The sequence below is a fragment of the Gadus macrocephalus genome, chromosome 15 (genome assembly GCF_031168955.1).
Source record: "Gadus macrocephalus chromosome 15, ASM3116895v1".
Lineage (NCBI taxonomy): Eukaryota > Metazoa > Chordata > Actinopteri > Gadiformes > Gadidae > Gadus > Gadus macrocephalus.
Window position 1 is genome coordinate 5666015 of NC_082396.1, and position 16320 is coordinate 5682334.

Below are 16320 nucleotides of genomic sequence, written 5' to 3' on the forward strand. Positions count from 1 at the left end.
ATCCCGAACGTGAACGACAAGAACTGGTTCCCCAAAACAAGAAGAACTGGTTCTTTGATTCTTTTTTTTAAACATAAACCAAAAATATGGTCACGTAAATAAAATATACAAACGAACAGAGCTTCGTCTCCCCGCGACTTATATTGATTGAGTCTACAACGTTCTCAAAGATTCAGCCAATGAGAGGTAGCAATGGTGTTGCAATGGCACCTGGGTAAACCAATGACAAGGCGGTACCGTCGAATATGCGCGCTTTCTGTCTGACGTATCTTGGGTCATACCATTCGACGTGGGGCCACTCATATATCCCACTACATTTTTTCGAAAATAGACTTGACCTCCATCTGTTTATTGGATAAACGCATTTCCCAATCCCAGGAGTCTTTGCTCCATTCTACGTCAATTTAAGAACAAACAAAGAAATTAAACTGCAGTTCGTATTTTTTATTTATGACCATGAAAGTTCTGTAATGCCTGAACAATGAAGAATTAAATGTAAAGTAAAATAAAATTATAAATGTAAAACCATGAATGAAATATAGAGAGTAAGCAAGTGGTATAAATATTGGTGGGACGTTTGGTTATACTATATAGTGTATCTTCTCGATTTCCACGGGGTTTAGAGCCTAGAAGTGGTTTAAATTATGCTCACGGCCGTCTCGCGGGGGGGGGGGGGGGGGCGGCAGACACCAAATGACGTAATCTGACGTACCGAACGAATCAAAACGAACGAATCAAATAAACGAATTGTTATAGTGAACTGAACTGAAAGAACTAGTTCCCGGAAAAGAATCATTTTGCCCATCCCTAGCGCACGCACGCACGCACGCACGCACGCACGTGTACGTTCATGTGTGGATGGAGGTGTGCCTGTGTGTGTGTGTGTGTGTGCGCGTGCGTGCTGGTTTGTGTGTGTGTGATGGTCTGTGTGGGTGCTACAGAACTTTCCAACATTCAGCAACATCCTGGCTCCTAGCCAGCAGTGCCGTACTACTATCACCTAGTAATAGTAGTCGTGTTGTGACCTGTTACCTAGACCCAGTATGGGATCCGTTGCTCAATCAGATCCTACAATAAAGACATTCGCTCCAGACCGGAGCGTTGTCCTGAGGCTGTAGGTCTGTGTCTCTGGACTGCACCACTTCTTATTTCATTGTCATTTAAAAAGCATTGAGTTCCGGACCTCCGCTTTTCCTGGATTGATTGCTTTCTGATTGTTGTCTGTCCCAGCTGCGACCATCTGCTGAGATTGGCAGAGGAGGCCGCAGCTCAGACTGGAAGTCCCCGTCTCAGCCAATGTCACCCCCCTTCCTCTGTCCAACCCAGTGTCACCTCCTCTTCCTCTGTCAAACCCAGTGTCACCTCCTCTTCCTCTGTCCAACCCAGTGTCACCTCCTCTTCCTCTGTCAAACCCAGTGTCACCTCCTCTTCCTCTGTCAAACTCAGTGTCACCTCCTTCCTCTGTCAAACCCAGTGTCGCCTCCTCTTCCTCTGTCAAACCCAGTGTCACCCCCTTCCTCTTTCCCGTCTCCTGTCAATCGAAGCCTAGTGGCTTTTCTCCAATCACATGGCCGCTCTCCAGTATAAAGCCACGCCCCCCTCAAAGCGATACAGTTTTAACGCATCATATTGTTGTTGTGTAACGAGATGTTTTGGCATGTTGGTTACATAAAGCCATGATGAGGATTAAACCTTCCTCTTGATGATTCTCCTTTGTAACTGATCTGAACACGTTCTCCAGAACTAGACTGTGTGTGTGTGTGTGTGTGTGTGTGTGTGTGTGTGTGTGTGTGTGTGTGTGTGTGTGTGTGTGTGTGTGTGTGTGCCCGCCCACTGGCAGTCAATGGTTGGAGCTATAAGCCTGCCTCCGCTTTAAGACTGCAGCTTTCACACTGTCTGTCGCTCGTCATTTCCTTCTCACACATTCTCTGCTCTCGCGCTCGGTTGTCATTCTGGCAAGTTGCAACTCGAACACCTACCCTGGCTTAATCTCCCTTTCTTTTTGTCTCTCTCTCTCTCTCTCTCTCTCTCTCTCTCTCTCTCTCTCTCTCTCTCTCTCTCTCTCTCTCTCTCTCTCTCTCTCTCTCTCTCTCTCTCTCTCTCTCTCTCTCTCTCTCTCTCTCTCTCTCTCTCTCTCTCTCTCTTTTTCTTTTTTCCACCCTGTGCAGCTGTAACTGCAACGCCCAGATGCCTCCCACCATCAAGGTGGCGGTGGCGGGGGACCAGTGCTACCTGAGCACCATCCTGCGCTTCTTTGTGGAGCAGCTGGCCAACAAGACCCCCGACTGGCTCAGCTACATTCGCTTCCTGGTCATCCCCATCGGTGAGGTTACCATGGTGACGGAGATGACGTGACAAACGTAAAATAAATATAAAAAGATAATAATAATAAAAAAAAAATATATATAAAACAATATAACGAATAATATAAAATGAAAACATTTATTTATTATTTTTATAAATGAAATAAATCGTAAACAATATAAAGAAAAAAACAATATAAATTTGATAATAAAAAATTAAATATATTTTTATATTACAAGCATTCAGGCCAATGTCCACATTGTACTCATCTCTTGTGGGTGTGGTAGGCAGTGGTGCTCCATACTTATTGCCCCCCCTGTGTTCCCCAACAGGTTCCCATCCCCTGGCTAAGTACATGGCGTCGTTCGACAGCCGCTTCAACACCATCTTCATGGACACGGCCTGGAGGGACCTGTTCTGCAGGACAGAGCGGCCCACTTTAGGTCAGGAGTCACACCGTGTGTGTCTTGTGTCCAGGTCTTAAGGGCAGCAGGCGGGTACTGGACTTTATTCCTGTGAAAATGATCATTGATCGCTTCTCGTTTGAAGTTGGAGAGCGATGCTGTTAGCCCGTTGGCGGGCGTGCGTGCGTGCTACGGGACACATAGCCAGAGGAGCTGCCTTGGGTTAGACCTGTTGGACCACATCGTCGCTGGAGCAAATCATTTTAATTGACCTAATTCCAAATTGGCTGCACTGGCGGTTCACAGCTCTCCTCGATTCCTCTCCCCCTTCTTGTCTCACAAACAAACAAACAAAAAAACACTTACACACTCACACTCTCACACACACACACACACACACACTCACACTCACACACACCCACTCACGGGCACAGGCGAGACTTTGATCCAAGCTGGCTCCTCTCGGTTCGTGTCGGTTCCCATCCCTACAGCCAGCCCCACTAGGCCCCCCCCCCCCCTCCCACTTGCCCGGCCGCCCTCCTCCTCCTCCGTGGTTTTACTCCTTCTTAATTTGCTCGATAACTTACCACGGAGTGAGGAGATGGTTCGCGAGTAACGTCTCTCTGTCTCGCTCGCATTCTCCCAGCGGGGGGCTGCCAGGCGAGGAGGGGAGCTGTGGCAACATGAGAAGGGTTCTGAGTGCTCGCTGGGTCTTCACTCGCGCCCGGCCTTTAGCTGTTCTCCAGACAGGGCGAGCGGTGGGAACGCTCCGGGGGGTGGGGGTGGGGGTGGGGGGGGCTGTTGGCCCAGGGAGCCATCCTCAAAACCCTGCCGCCCTGCCAGTCGAACAGAGCCCGGCCAAGTTGGACCACGACGTACACATGCAAACGCAAGCGGCAAACACAAGCACACACAGACAGACGCACACACACGTATACACAAACACATATACACGTACGCACGCGCACATGCACACATACACACACAATCACATGCACGCAGACACAGACAAAGACGCAGACACGCGCACACAGACACACGTATGCACAGACACGCATACACACCACCACAAACACATATACACAAAGACACATACACATCCACATCCACACACACACGCACACACAAACAATTGGTCTGTTTCCACTCAGTGTGATATTTCCCCAAACTGACAAACATTCATCGGCTCCGCATGCTGGACCCAATTCTTCCCATTTTCATGACATTCTACACGCATCACACACGCCCCTGCTCCACCAAGGCCCCCCATTCTGCAAAACGGGAATTATTTATGTGCACACAATCCTCCAGCGACCTATATGCAAGTATGGCCTTTAAAAAGTATTCATTTGCATCTTGTTTCGCTCTAGTTGGGCAGCCTCTGGCAGGCACACGCTCTCTTCTGCTCTGTGTCTGTCTCTCTTCTGCTGTGGGTCTCTCTCCTGCTGTCTCTCTCTCTCTCTCCTGCTATGTGTCTCTTCTGCTCTGTGTGTTTCTTTCTGCTGCTCTGTCTGTATGTCTCTGTCTCTCTATCTTCTGCTGTGTGTCTCTCTCTCTGTCTCTCTCTCTCTGACCTGCTATGTGTCTCTCTCCATCCTGCTCTGTTTCTCTCTTTCTTCTGCTCTGTCTGTATGTATCTCTGTCTCTCTCTCCTCTGCTCTATGTCTCTCTCTCCTGCTCTGTGTCCCTCTCTCCTCCCGGAGACCACTCGGCTAAAGGCTTTGGTACACGTTGTATCCTCACGTCCTGGGTTCCTTTGTCCGTCTGTGCAGATAACCTTGACGTGGCGGGGCGCGTGGGCCAGTACCTGGCCGGCGCCAACGTCTCCCACCAGTTCCCCATCTCAGAAGCCATGCTCACCTACAAACAGAAGAGGTAAATGTTTAAAATGCCACGTTTATCACAACCAGACTGAGCAGCATTTGATGTCTTGCTATGTCTCTTGCTCCTGTTCAGTGTGAGGTGTGTGCTGGTCGCTCTGTGAGCACGGTCTTTGTGAATGCTGTGTCGTCTCGGGACTTTGTCCGGTTGCGTTTTCTTATTTTTTTTGTGAGATTAAAGCAAATGGCAGATGAGGGCCAGACCCGGCGCGTAAATGACCTGATTAACGGCTGCAACGCATGCTTAGGGAGTGCATGTGGGCCAAGCAGCTATGGGCACAGTTGCATGCAAAGTGTGTCCCAGCAAACGCACAACCACACGCTCAGACACACCCACACACTCAGACACACCCTCACACTGACACACAGACACACGCACACACATGGATTCATTTTATACTAGGCAGGAAAGTAAGAAAACAATAGTTTTTGGATTTACAACTTTCCAGCCTGAGGCTACTGACTCAATACAACGAGAGCAATTACTTATTTTAACGCTGTTGCATTCCTTCTCCCCCCCCCCTCCTTGTCCCACCCCCTTTGGTTTGCACTCAAGGAAGAGAAGTTTGTATTTTGATTTTTACATCAGGTATCTGAACCGGCTCTTGTTTTTCACTTTTGAGTTTTCTTTTTCTTCTCCACCCTCCTGATTTTTCTCTGGTGGTCCATGGCGTGATGCCTCCGCCCCCCCCCCCCTTGCTGTGTGTCTGCCACATGTCCACCTCTCTGTCACGTCCACTACTCACGTGTCTCTAACCACTCGACGCCCCCATGCACTCCGTCCCTTGGCCTGCTGTGTCCTCAGAGTCTAACCGTGTGTCCAGTCCTGTGTGGTGGTGTTGCCGTGACGATATGATGCCTAACAACCTAACTGAAACATTATGTCGGTTTGCCTTTTGAGTGGTTATAAATGATAAACCCTGTCTACCTTTTTTAAGCCAATTGCAATTTCACAGAATGATCCAAATGTTACTCTAATAGATGTGTTTTGCTGGCTATTTAGATTTAAATAATCTGCAACATGAGTGTTGATTTCCCTTCCAGCATCATTCAGAATTAATTAAGCTTAATATTTCCGTAGCTTACATTGACTTAGATGTAACCATAACAACACAACACTTTCTCGTTCTAAATTTGATGCAATATGTACAATAATATACCCTCTAATGAACCCTTCTGATAATCTTCCAGCGTAATTCTATCTAATAATTTTTTCCAACGCAGAAGCAGAAATCGTGCGTAACTTGATTTTAAGCAGCACATGAATCCGATGGCTATTGGATCTAGGCTCTGCGTCGTCTGAGAAGACGACGATATGATTGCTACAGAAATACAGGAACCCTCAGAGAGGCCAGGACAACCCGAGTTGTCTTCCCCCTCATCCTTTAAACCAAATCAAATCCAAGAGGCCGAGAGCTGTTTAACGTTCCCAGTCTCCACCAACGGCACGACCCGATTCACCCACGACGGAATTCCCGAACATTCCGAAACCACGCTGATCTGTTCCGCCCCCTCCCTATAAAGCTGGCCCCTCTATCATCTATTTCTACACTTTTCAATTTATTGTGGTTGTAAGGAGCAATACCCCCCCCCCCCCTTCCATTCATCTCATCATAGCGTGACCCCCCCAACCCGCCCCCTTCCTCTAACCCCAGCCCCCCCCCCCCCCCCCCCCCCCAGGAACGTCAGCACAGCCATTCCACTCAGCCAGCCATGTTCCATCCCCGCTGCGATGGGACATGGGGTCTTGGCTCCCACCTGGGTCTGCCCCCCCCTCCCCCGGGACCATTGAGTGTTCTTGTGCGTGTCCCTGGGTTTTCGGGAGTTGTCATTGTAGCACACTCGTGGTGGAACTGCTGTACTCACACCCATGCTGTTCTCTCTCTCTCTCTCTCTCTCTCTCTCTCGCTCTATTTGTCCACAGCCCCGATGAGGACTCCTGCCAGAAATTCGTGCCATTTATCGGGGTATGATATGTTTTCTTTTATTTCTTAAAGCGAGGGTAGGCAATTTAGAGCAAGCCTGAGTAAGCTAGATTTTGAAAGTATCCTGCTTAAAACATCCCAACCCCTCCCTTCGGGACTCCCTCCAAAGCCACTCCCACAACACACGTGATAGGCTCACTGGCTTTCGCACTAGGTCTGCCTGACTCGCTAGCTTTAGCATTAGGTCTGCCTAGCTCGCTAGCTTAAGCACTAGGTCAGCCTAGCCTCATGGAAGACTCAATTCAAGTGCAGTGAGGGCACGGGCAGAGTGCGCACAGGTTGGTAGGTTTGACGGACAGGGAGGCCATCCAATCATTTCATTCAGGCCGAAAGAAATGATTAGACGGGCTCATTACAGGCCTGCGACACCAGGATTGTTTCCTTTTTTTGTCAGAGCATTTGATTTAATGATTGCTGTCGGGATGTCAAGAGAATTTCAATAAATACAAGAAAAAAATAAATTGCCAACCCTGGCTTTAACTGGTGGGGCGTGGGCACAGTAATTATAATTAGTGTCTACCTTTATCGTTGAAAGGTTAAAATGTGCAATGTCCACGCAAACAACCAGGTGCAGCATCCCCAACGATACCGCTGTCATGAATGTGGTCATCAAAAGGAGTTCTAAGTGGATGCATGTCGTTTAGGTGGGAGTTCTAAAAAAAGGGGCTGGTATTCGTGACATGAATGTTCGTCCTGGTAACACGCTGGCCTTGATTATGTCGCCCCTCAGGTGGTGAAGGTCGGGATCGTGGAGCACAGTCTCTCCACCTCAGGTGAGCCGGTCACGGAGGAGGCGGTCGGATGAGGTTACTCACCGCTGGGGGTGCAGGTGTCACCATTGTTCTCTGTCTCGCTCTCCGACGCCAGTGACTGTACAGAACGTCATGTGACCGCCACGTGTTTAGACACAGGCAGATTAAGATGAGACGCACGTATGTGTGGATCACAGTTTCCACACTCGTGGGAATCCTTACGTCGTTAAATCAATCCATAGCCTTGGGTGGGGTTGGGATCATAAATTATGTTTATTATTATGACATTACATTTAATTGCCTCTAGAGACAGGGATGTATCACAAGGCTACAGGGTAGCGGTATTTGCATATGTATTAACTTTGAAAACAAACTAGTGACAAAGTTAACTGTTCGGTTAAGCAGCTGCACTGAACCAATCAAATGGCGACAATAGTTCATACAAAGTGGTCATTAAAGTGGGTCTTAGGGGAGGAAACGCAGAGGTCTGGGAAGTGATTTATTTTAGCATTTTTATTCATGAAGACGCATTACGTTAGACAGGAAGGTATGGGAGAGAGAGAGGGGAGGACATCGAACCCGGGTCGCTGCCGTAAGAACAGCGAGCATTTATGGTAGGCGCCCAGGAAGTGTTGTTTATCTAAAGGCGATGGGGTTCCCTTCATGAATAACGTGCTCCCCGCTCCGCAGTGGACTCTGACGACGCCATGGTGGTGAACCCGGGCATCCTATCGTCGCCCACGCCGCCCGCGCCCGGCTCGTACGGCAAGGAGATCGGCAACACGCCGCCGCAGTCCCCCTCCGTGTCCACCGCCCTCTCCGGAGCTGGGTGGGTACCGCCTCGGTCGCCGTGACGACAAACGAGGGGCTGCTCCATTATAGAAAAACTATGATCACGATTATTTTGGTCAAAACAAGATTATTCATATCATTGTTTTTTTAGAATGAAAAAGTGATGAATTTATGCTGCATTTCTCTCCAAAAAAGCACTTTGTAACTGTCTGAGAACATTGAAATTTCGTTCACTTAGAAAATATTGTACAAATATGTATCCAGCTGTTCCGCCATTTCTATAAAACATTTAATTAATTAATAATAAATAAATAAATAATAATAAAATAATACATTTAAACTAAATTGTATTAGTTTGGAGATCGTTTGACACTCGATTGACACTACTTTCGAAATGGCGATCGAATTTCTACTAATCGCACAGCCCTACGACCAAACCCTCAGGAGACGAGGCCCCAGCGAGTTACTGTAGCCGTTTGGTAACGCTCTTCAGCAGACGCCTCGGTCCGACGCGACGGGCCCCGACTCGTCGTTGAGGAGCAGGGTGTGGGTTCTGGGTGTGTTGCTCCAGGATGACGGCCGTAGACCGCCGCCAGCCTGACTGAACTGCTCGTAACCCGCTTGACATTTAAATCAAATTCAACAGCATTCCTCACATTTGCGTGGAGTTGGCTCGTTCGTGTGCCTGTCTGTAGGCGTGATCCCTCCCCTAAATGCCAGTCAGCATGGCACCTTTTGATTGGAATAGGATCTGTTATATATATCTCGATAGGCTATTTATATTAAATGTGTTTAATAAGAATAATTTTGCCCTTGATCACATGGTCGTAGAGGATGGTTGCATGTTTGCTTGATTTTCAAGTATTCATTAGTGTGTGTGTGTGTGTGTGTGTGTGCGTGTGCGCTCCAGTTCTCCGTGCTCGGGCGGCGAGGTGATGGGGCTGCAGGTGGACTACTGGACGTGGCAGGGCCCGGAGAAGAAGAAGGAGGGCGAGAAGAGGGACGTGGGCCTGAAGAACACGCTGAAGAGCAACTTCCGCTCGCTGCAGGTCAGCCGTCTGCCCTGCGGGGGCGAGCTCACCCCCCCGCCCAGCATGGCCATGACCGTGGTCACCAAGGAGAAGAACAAGAAAGGTGGGTGTTTGTCTGTCTGTGGCTGTGCGAGAGATGAAAACGGATAATCCAATGTGTGTTTGTGTAACTTGGGGAAAAAAACATGTTATTAAAAGACTACTTCCTCTACTGGATTCAAGTCTCGTAACTCTGGATAGTACAGCTATTGAAAAGAAGAGCATTCAGCAAGCTAGAAATAGGTTGGTAGTTATTAATAGGTTGTGTGTGTGTGTGTGTGTGTGTGTGTGTGTGTGTGTGTGTCTGTGTGTAAAACTGATAAAAACACATAATCCAGTGTGTGTGTGTCTGTAAGAGCAGATGTAATTGCAAACCCAAAGCAACGATTAGTAGGATCAGGAAATGGGAATTGTGTTAAATGGGAGAAAAAACGGTTATTATAACGTTATTTCGTTTACTGGATTTGTGTCTCATAACTCTAGCTTTACAAAGAAGAGCAATTAGCAAACCCGAAAAGTGTGTGTGTGTGTGTGTGTGTGTGTGTGTGTGTGTGTGTGTGTGTGTAATTTAAGAGATTTTCTGGAGTTTGTTTGAGGTTTTGTTCCTGACCATAATCTCCATAAAGTGTGTTGCCAGTGCATATAAGCGGCCATATTGCTGGCAACAGAGAGACCTGGGTCAGGCTTGTTTGTTGTTGCTCGGTCAGCCTGTACCTCATGATGACCTTTCTTCCTCCACAGTGATTTTCCTCAGCAAGAAGCCCAAGGAGAAAGAGCTGGACTCTAAGAGCCAAGTGATCGATGGCATCAGCAGGCTGATCTGCACTGCCAAGCACCAGCACACCATGCTGAGAGGTAACAAACACACGTGCACACACACGCACACCAACGCGCACACACCCACGCACCAAACACAAACCAAAACACACACACCGAAACACACACCAAAACACACACAAACAGACACACACCAAAACACATGCACACGTACACCAAAACATGTACACACACACACACACACACCAAACACACACACCCACACCAAGACACACACAGACACACACAGACCCGTACAGACCAATGCACAACCATAATAAAGTAATGAGCGCAAGAAACGCAATTGAAATGCTCTGCTGCCATCAAGTGGCAGAGCGAGGTATGACCAAGGGCTCACTGTGAGTTTTTATTTCGATGATATCATCGCCACACCGTGTAAACAGATACATTGTTTGGAGTCCCAACCTATTTAACCCTGGGTCATATAACCGACCCAACGTTAATTTCCTCCGTGCAGTTTCTATCGACGGCGTGGAGTGGAACGACGTCAAGTTCTTCCAGCTGGCCGCCCAGTGGCCCACCCACGTCAAGCACTTCCCCGTGGGCATCTTCGGCTACACCAAGCCCATGTGACCCCGGGCCGCCCCCCCATCGCCCCCCGGCCCTTGTCCATCCCGACCACGCCGGACCCTCCTCTGCACTTGTGTCCCCCCTGGAAGAGCTCCCGGGGGCTGGGGGTGAAGCGTCCCCCCCCCCCCCCCTGGTGGTCCGGGCCGCTCTAGTTTTCCTGTGGAAACCTTAACTGGCTCACACACACCCCCACCGCCCCCAACGCGCGCGCTCAGCCCGCCAGCAAGTTCCATGTCGTTGAGTTGCTGCGTTTAAACTTTCAATGTTGATGTTGTTGAGGTTGTTGCCGGTTTTTTCGTTATTGTATATTTACACACTACAAAAGAATTAGAGAGCGAGAGAGAAAGGGAGAGCGAGAGAGAAAAAGAACAAGTATCTATTTTGTAAGATTTGTGCTGCCACCTTGGGAAACTATTTTGAGGTCTGAGAGAATTGCCACATTTCGATTTGACGGCAGCTGTGTTTGCACTTTGTTTTTGTTAACATTTTATTATTTCTGTGAAATTCTCGTGCTATTGTTACTCTACAAAACGGAGGCGTGTGACAGTGATGTGCAGTGGTGCATATGAGATTGCTGGAGATTGTGTTTGTGTATGTTTATTGACGGTTGGAATATTGCTGTGAATCTAGATGGAATCCTTTCCCTTCTAATTAACTCAGTGTTCTGGTTTCTAATATAATTTTTCACACTAAAGCAAAAAAAAAAAAAAAAGGAAAAAAAAAAGATTTTATAGCGACAAACATACTACACTGTTTATTTCTTTCTGCCTTGTTGCTTTGAAGCATCCTGTTTACCTAACAAGCAAAACGATAACAATTGAAGTATTTGTATTCTAGATGGTAGCTATTATGAATGTAGCTATAAGGCATTTGTACCACATATATACAGTGCATTAGCTCAGTGCTTTGTTCATCTATTTAAGCAACGCTCATGTTGGTGGTGTCTGGACTTGATTGGGAACAGGACAGCTGGTCTAGTCGAAGCAGAGTTGATCTGATGAACCACATAGTCCAACTCTTACAGCTGAATGCCAAATGTAAGAATCCCTTTTGTTCTGACATGTCATGTTCGGTTTGAAGGTTTTTGTTTTTGGGGTCAGAGTTCACTGATTCCCCTTGTGTTGACATCCGGCCTGCCCCTGTTTGTAAGGGGTAACTTGGGGTTCCTAACCACATGTTTGTCTGTTGTGTTTAGAAGATGCGTCGGCTCTCATTAGCGTCACTTGGAAACCCGTCTTTGTGGTTCGGGACTTCTTGAGTAGATATGTGGTGATGTGCCAAAATCCAGTTGGTTTAGCGCTTTTGAATATACACTACACGGCTTGGTCTCGTCCCTGCAGGAATCCGCTTAGAGTATGGCGTTTCCCTAAATCTTTGTTTGCTTCAGCGAAGTGGCTCATATTGGTCCAAATAAAAAATTGCGACTTCTTACATCTTTTAAGTGTTCAAATGCTAAACGAGAACATCAAAATATAATAATCCCTATGTGGCTTGATATGGAAGTAGTGCAAAAAAATGTTAAATGTTACGTCGTTAAGACAAGTTACCCACTCAGTGTTGAATATGCCTATACTAAGAAATGTTTTGTTTTGGACTTTATGAAAGTCTGACTTTAACGTGCGCACGACGCGATGGGATGAGCAGAGGGTTTAAGTCACTGCCTATGTGTGTCTGTGTAGGTGTGCTAAATATTTTATGGTACTCCCTGAAGTGTGTTACTTATGTGAACTATTTGCAATAGGAAACCTTTGAGAGATAGCAAAAAAGGGCCTTCTTGGTGATGAATTACCTGTTGTTGCTTTTTATATAAAGTGAAGACTTTCGAGCTTAAACAAGCTGTCTTTTATAGTATTGTATATAAACTATAGAAGATGTACTATTGTGAATTGCAAATTCCCCCCCTCCTACTAAATTTAAAGCACAAATAATTAACCTTTATTTCTTCTGGATGCCAAATGTATTTCAATAATTGTTTGATTTCTAAAATGCAAACACTAGTCCAATGTGTAATTTCTTGTAAATTTCTCGCCCACTGTGTAATGCACTTTTTGTGGTTGAATCCACCGTTCAGCTCCATTCAGAACACACTTGGGCTCGGAGGTCGTTGGAGGCTATGTCTGAAATATAAACCACTACCTTTCCGTCACCAGAAGGCATTTCTTTATCCGAGTGCAACAAGAGCCCTCTATAACCGGGGCTCAGCGTTCATGACGGGATAGAGCGCCTCCAAGTCTGACAAGTATTTTTTTTTCTTTTGCGCTTTCGTCTTTGCTACTTGATGTTAAAAGTAACTCTTATTCAACATCTACCGCCACATGTCTCCCTGTGACTGTACACTCGAGCTGTTCCATTTCTCTACTTTAATACCTATTCGCTAAATTCTCCAGAGATGACCCGGCCAGTGTCCATTCGTAAGCCCTGTGCTGTGATGTGCTAGCCAGGGCCGGAGAAGGCTGTAAAAGAGATGGCCCTTTAAAACGTCATAAAGAGCATACAGGTGTATTTCAATGACCTCCGTTACATTTTACCCTAGATTTAAAAAGGTAGCATGGGGGTGTTTTACAGGAATGGATCAGTGAGTTGGCTTTTCGGCTTTTACAGCAACTTTTTCACCAAACTTAAAGCACTGCAGTAAGCAAACTTTCAACATAACTTATGCATCATTTCCCCTTAAGTGGTCCTACTCCATAGCCTGCCAAGCGCCACCTCATTGATCCTGGGATTTGAAATGCCACCCAAGTGTCTTTGCACAAACCCTATTTTAAATGACATGACAGTATTTTTAAATTTACCACTAAGAAAATATGGGTTACTCTTTGCATGTTTTACTATAGTTGTAAATACGTTTTTGATTTTTTTATATGGTTTTGTTTCTTTCCATGCTGTCACAAGCATTTGTGTTAAAATAAAGTTTTTAATCTTCTGTACAACCAGCATTTGGGGTTTTCATTTCCAGAGTCAAACACGTGGTTTTCCACTTTTATTGTGGCGTAATTGCTTAATAGATACAAAGACACTTCTCAGTCACACACAGCGAGAGCGAAGTCAGAGCCCTGTGCTCAAGCGGCTGAAATGGAGGGCAGGTTGACGTAGCTCTTCATGGGCGGCAGCGGTTTGATCTTGCGCCCGGCCCAGCCGCCCTTCCTCTTCCACAGGCCGCTGGACGGCCGGATGCCCAGCCAGCGGTTGCGGCCCGCCTTGCCGATGATCCTCTTGTTGTGGTCCACGTTGGAGACGCGACCCACCGTCACCATGCAGGTCTCCGCCACCTGAGCACCAAAGCGGGGGTTTAGCGTTGGAACATTTACATTTAGGGCTTTGAGCAGACGCTTTTGTCCAAAGCGACTTAAAATAATGCAGAGTCTAGGGTGAACTCTGAACAAGAGGATAGGGAGAGTAGGGGGCCATGTGACGCTAACGTCCTCTCTGGCGGTTTAACAACGCTCACCTGGACCTGCTGTTTGGAGGGGAGCTGGACGATGGCCGTCCCGTTGACCTTACGCAGCAGGACTCCGCTGGTGCCTGAAGAAATAAACAAAAACACAAAATGTTAGCTTTTGTTAGGTATCAGATTAAATTACAGCATTTAAAATATGAAAGGGATGGGAACACGATTATATTACCTGCAGCACGAATATAAACTGATCCCGACCCCGGTCGTAACTCCAAGTTGTTCACCAGAGTGCCCACAGGAAGAGCTCCGAGCGGGTATGAATCGCCCTCGTTGGCGGAGACTGGAGGTGGTGAGATAGAATTGCAGATAGTCAATAATCAAAATACCTTCTGTCCAGTCAACATTTGAAGAACAGGCCTAATCGTACACAGTAACTCTGATCCAACATGCGGGCCATGGAGAAGGCTGAACCCTGACCTGCCATTCGTCCGATGACTCCGGAGGTTTTGATGAGGTCTCCGACCTGCATGTTCTCCGTAGCGATGAGCCACCTCTTCCTGCTTCCCCCTGCCACCAGGGCAATGTCTGCAGACCTTTTCAGAGAAAGACATGATTGACCAGATTAATGAGGTCATCCATACAAAAAGGGAGCTGTGGTGTCTTTGAAATAGGTCTGTGACAACAGCAATAACAACGCAAATAACAAGTATACTCACAAACCCAAAACTAGACTTTCAGTGAACCAGTCGTTCCTTACCTGCATGGATCATAGCGCACTTCTACAACTTTCTCGTCAAAGGCCTGGTCCTCCTTTCCCTCTTCAAAGCGCAGGCGCTGGAAGTCAACCCAGCGGTACCTCTGCTTGTGGCCCCCACCAATACCATGTGTCCGCACCTTGCCTGTGCGACAGGGGAAGTTAAAATACGTTGTGTTACACTGGAGAAGACAAACGCAACTCTGATGTTATAAAATACATTTGGGAGATCGTTGATGCTATATTTTCGCCGTGGTCTTCTTCACCTGTGTGATCTCTGCCTCCGGTCTTTTTCATTCCAATGGGCTTGATGGTGTACTTATCCCGCTGTTTCCATTTCGTCTGGTTCTGGTCTAAAGACGCCGTTGTTAAAAATCCTCTGCATAGTTGTAAATTAGTACTGTGGCTCAGCGCTGGTAACGGAAGTTGGACGTCAGGTATCACTTTAGCCAGTGTCTGTGAAAAAAGTAAGCGATTAAATCCAGATGGTTGCATATGCCAAAGAAACATGATTTGCAATCCACGTATTATGTACCTGCGATGACAACAGAGGTGTCTGTGAAAGAGACAGACTGCGCAGAGCCCGACTTAGACACGATAGAGCCATGGCTGTTTCCTGCACACAAGACTGTGGGACAGAAGGTAAACAGTATTGGTAGTGTGCATACAATAAGGTGTCAAGACAACTACAGGCTGGCTTGAAGGCATTAAGCAAGTTGTATCTTTCTCAACGATGCTTACAGATGCCTTCATCCTATTTGCTAGGTTGCATAGGATTCAGGACACAGTTGAAATTGCATGGGTTGCGAGACAGTATATTTGGGATGTTAGATAGGAAAACACAACGGGAACATACTCTTCTTACATACACACGTTGTTCGGACACACTCGGATAAAAGGGTGACCATGCCATAGATAAAGAAGGAATATTTGACCAACCTTAAAAGAGTCTCATCCTCGGTAAGCGCTGCTTGTCCTTCAATAACTGGCATGCCCGACTGTCGTAGAATGATGACGTAGATGGATTGGCGTCGCGTAAAGGCTGTTTATTTTTATTTTATTTTTTTTAACCGTTAAAACACATGTTATGTCGATTTTTATTTAGGATTATAATGACATATATAATAATTATGATAAATAAATAATTGTTATTTATTGAAGTGTATTGTTTACTTCACAGCGATTCAGACTCCGCTCGCCCCTTTGGCCTCTAGGGGGCGACAGTGCCTCTCCGCCGGCTACAGAAGAAACCATTGCATCACTGTCATAAACACACACAAGCACACAAACCATCAATAAACAAAAACATATTTCAAAGGAGAGTTAGGAAGGAAGAGGCAGCAATTTACATCAGATACGAGCATTTTAACGGCCATGTGTTGGCATAACAACAGAATAATAAAAAAAGAATATATCTTTTTAATTACAATTACAAATTGATTAAAAAAACATAAAAAAAAACAGTTAAAGAGCCACCACAGTCTCGTGGAAGTTGCATCATGAAGTGTCGCCCTGGGGACGTCATAGATATATATATCTATGGGGGACGTATTAAACCAATGTCGGGACTCATCGATT

General features: G+C 46.6%; 2 protein-coding genes across 3 annotated transcripts in view; one reads left to right on the plus strand and one right to left on the minus strand.

The window, feature by feature from the left end:
- The window catches only part of LOC132473652 (phosphofurin acidic cluster sorting protein 2-like), a 47529-nt gene extending 36204 nt beyond the window's left edge, over window positions 1-11325 (plus strand). Inside the window, exons 16-25 of one of the 2 annotated variants that reach the window (XM_060073861.1) lie at window positions 2169-2323; window positions 2637-2747; window positions 4481-4583; window positions 5145-5177; window positions 6513-6555; window positions 7304-7346; window positions 8016-8154; window positions 9028-9251; window positions 9929-10042; window positions 10482-11325. In XM_060073861.1, coding sequence (XP_059929844.1) covers window positions 2169-2323; window positions 2637-2747; window positions 4481-4583; window positions 5145-5177; window positions 6513-6555; window positions 7304-7346; window positions 8016-8154; window positions 9028-9251; window positions 9929-10042; window positions 10482-10597 — 1081 coding nt within the window. In that variant the 3' untranslated portion in view covers window positions 10598-11325. The remainder of the gene's footprint in view (window positions 1-2168; window positions 2324-2636; window positions 2748-4480; window positions 4584-5144; window positions 5178-6512; window positions 6556-7303; window positions 7347-8015; window positions 8155-9027; window positions 9252-9928; window positions 10043-10481) is intronic. The other variant, XM_060073862.1, reaches the window with a different exon arrangement.
- A 371-nt stretch (window positions 11326-11696) lies between these two features.
- Window positions 11697-15819, minus strand: mrpl2 (mitochondrial ribosomal protein L2). The gene is made up of 8 exons (XM_060073864.1): window positions 15682-15819; window positions 15278-15370; window positions 15009-15198; window positions 14746-14887; window positions 14466-14581; window positions 14218-14328; window positions 14043-14116; window positions 11697-13863 (listed from the first exon to the last, which is right to left on the minus strand). Exons 2-8 carry the CDS (start codon window positions 15347-15349, stop codon window positions 13654-13656), a joined length of 915 nt encoding a protein of 304 aa, XP_059929847.1. The 5' UTR covers window positions 15350-15370; window positions 15682-15819; the 3' UTR covers window positions 11697-13653.
- Between the last annotated feature and the right edge of the window lie 501 nt (window positions 15820-16320).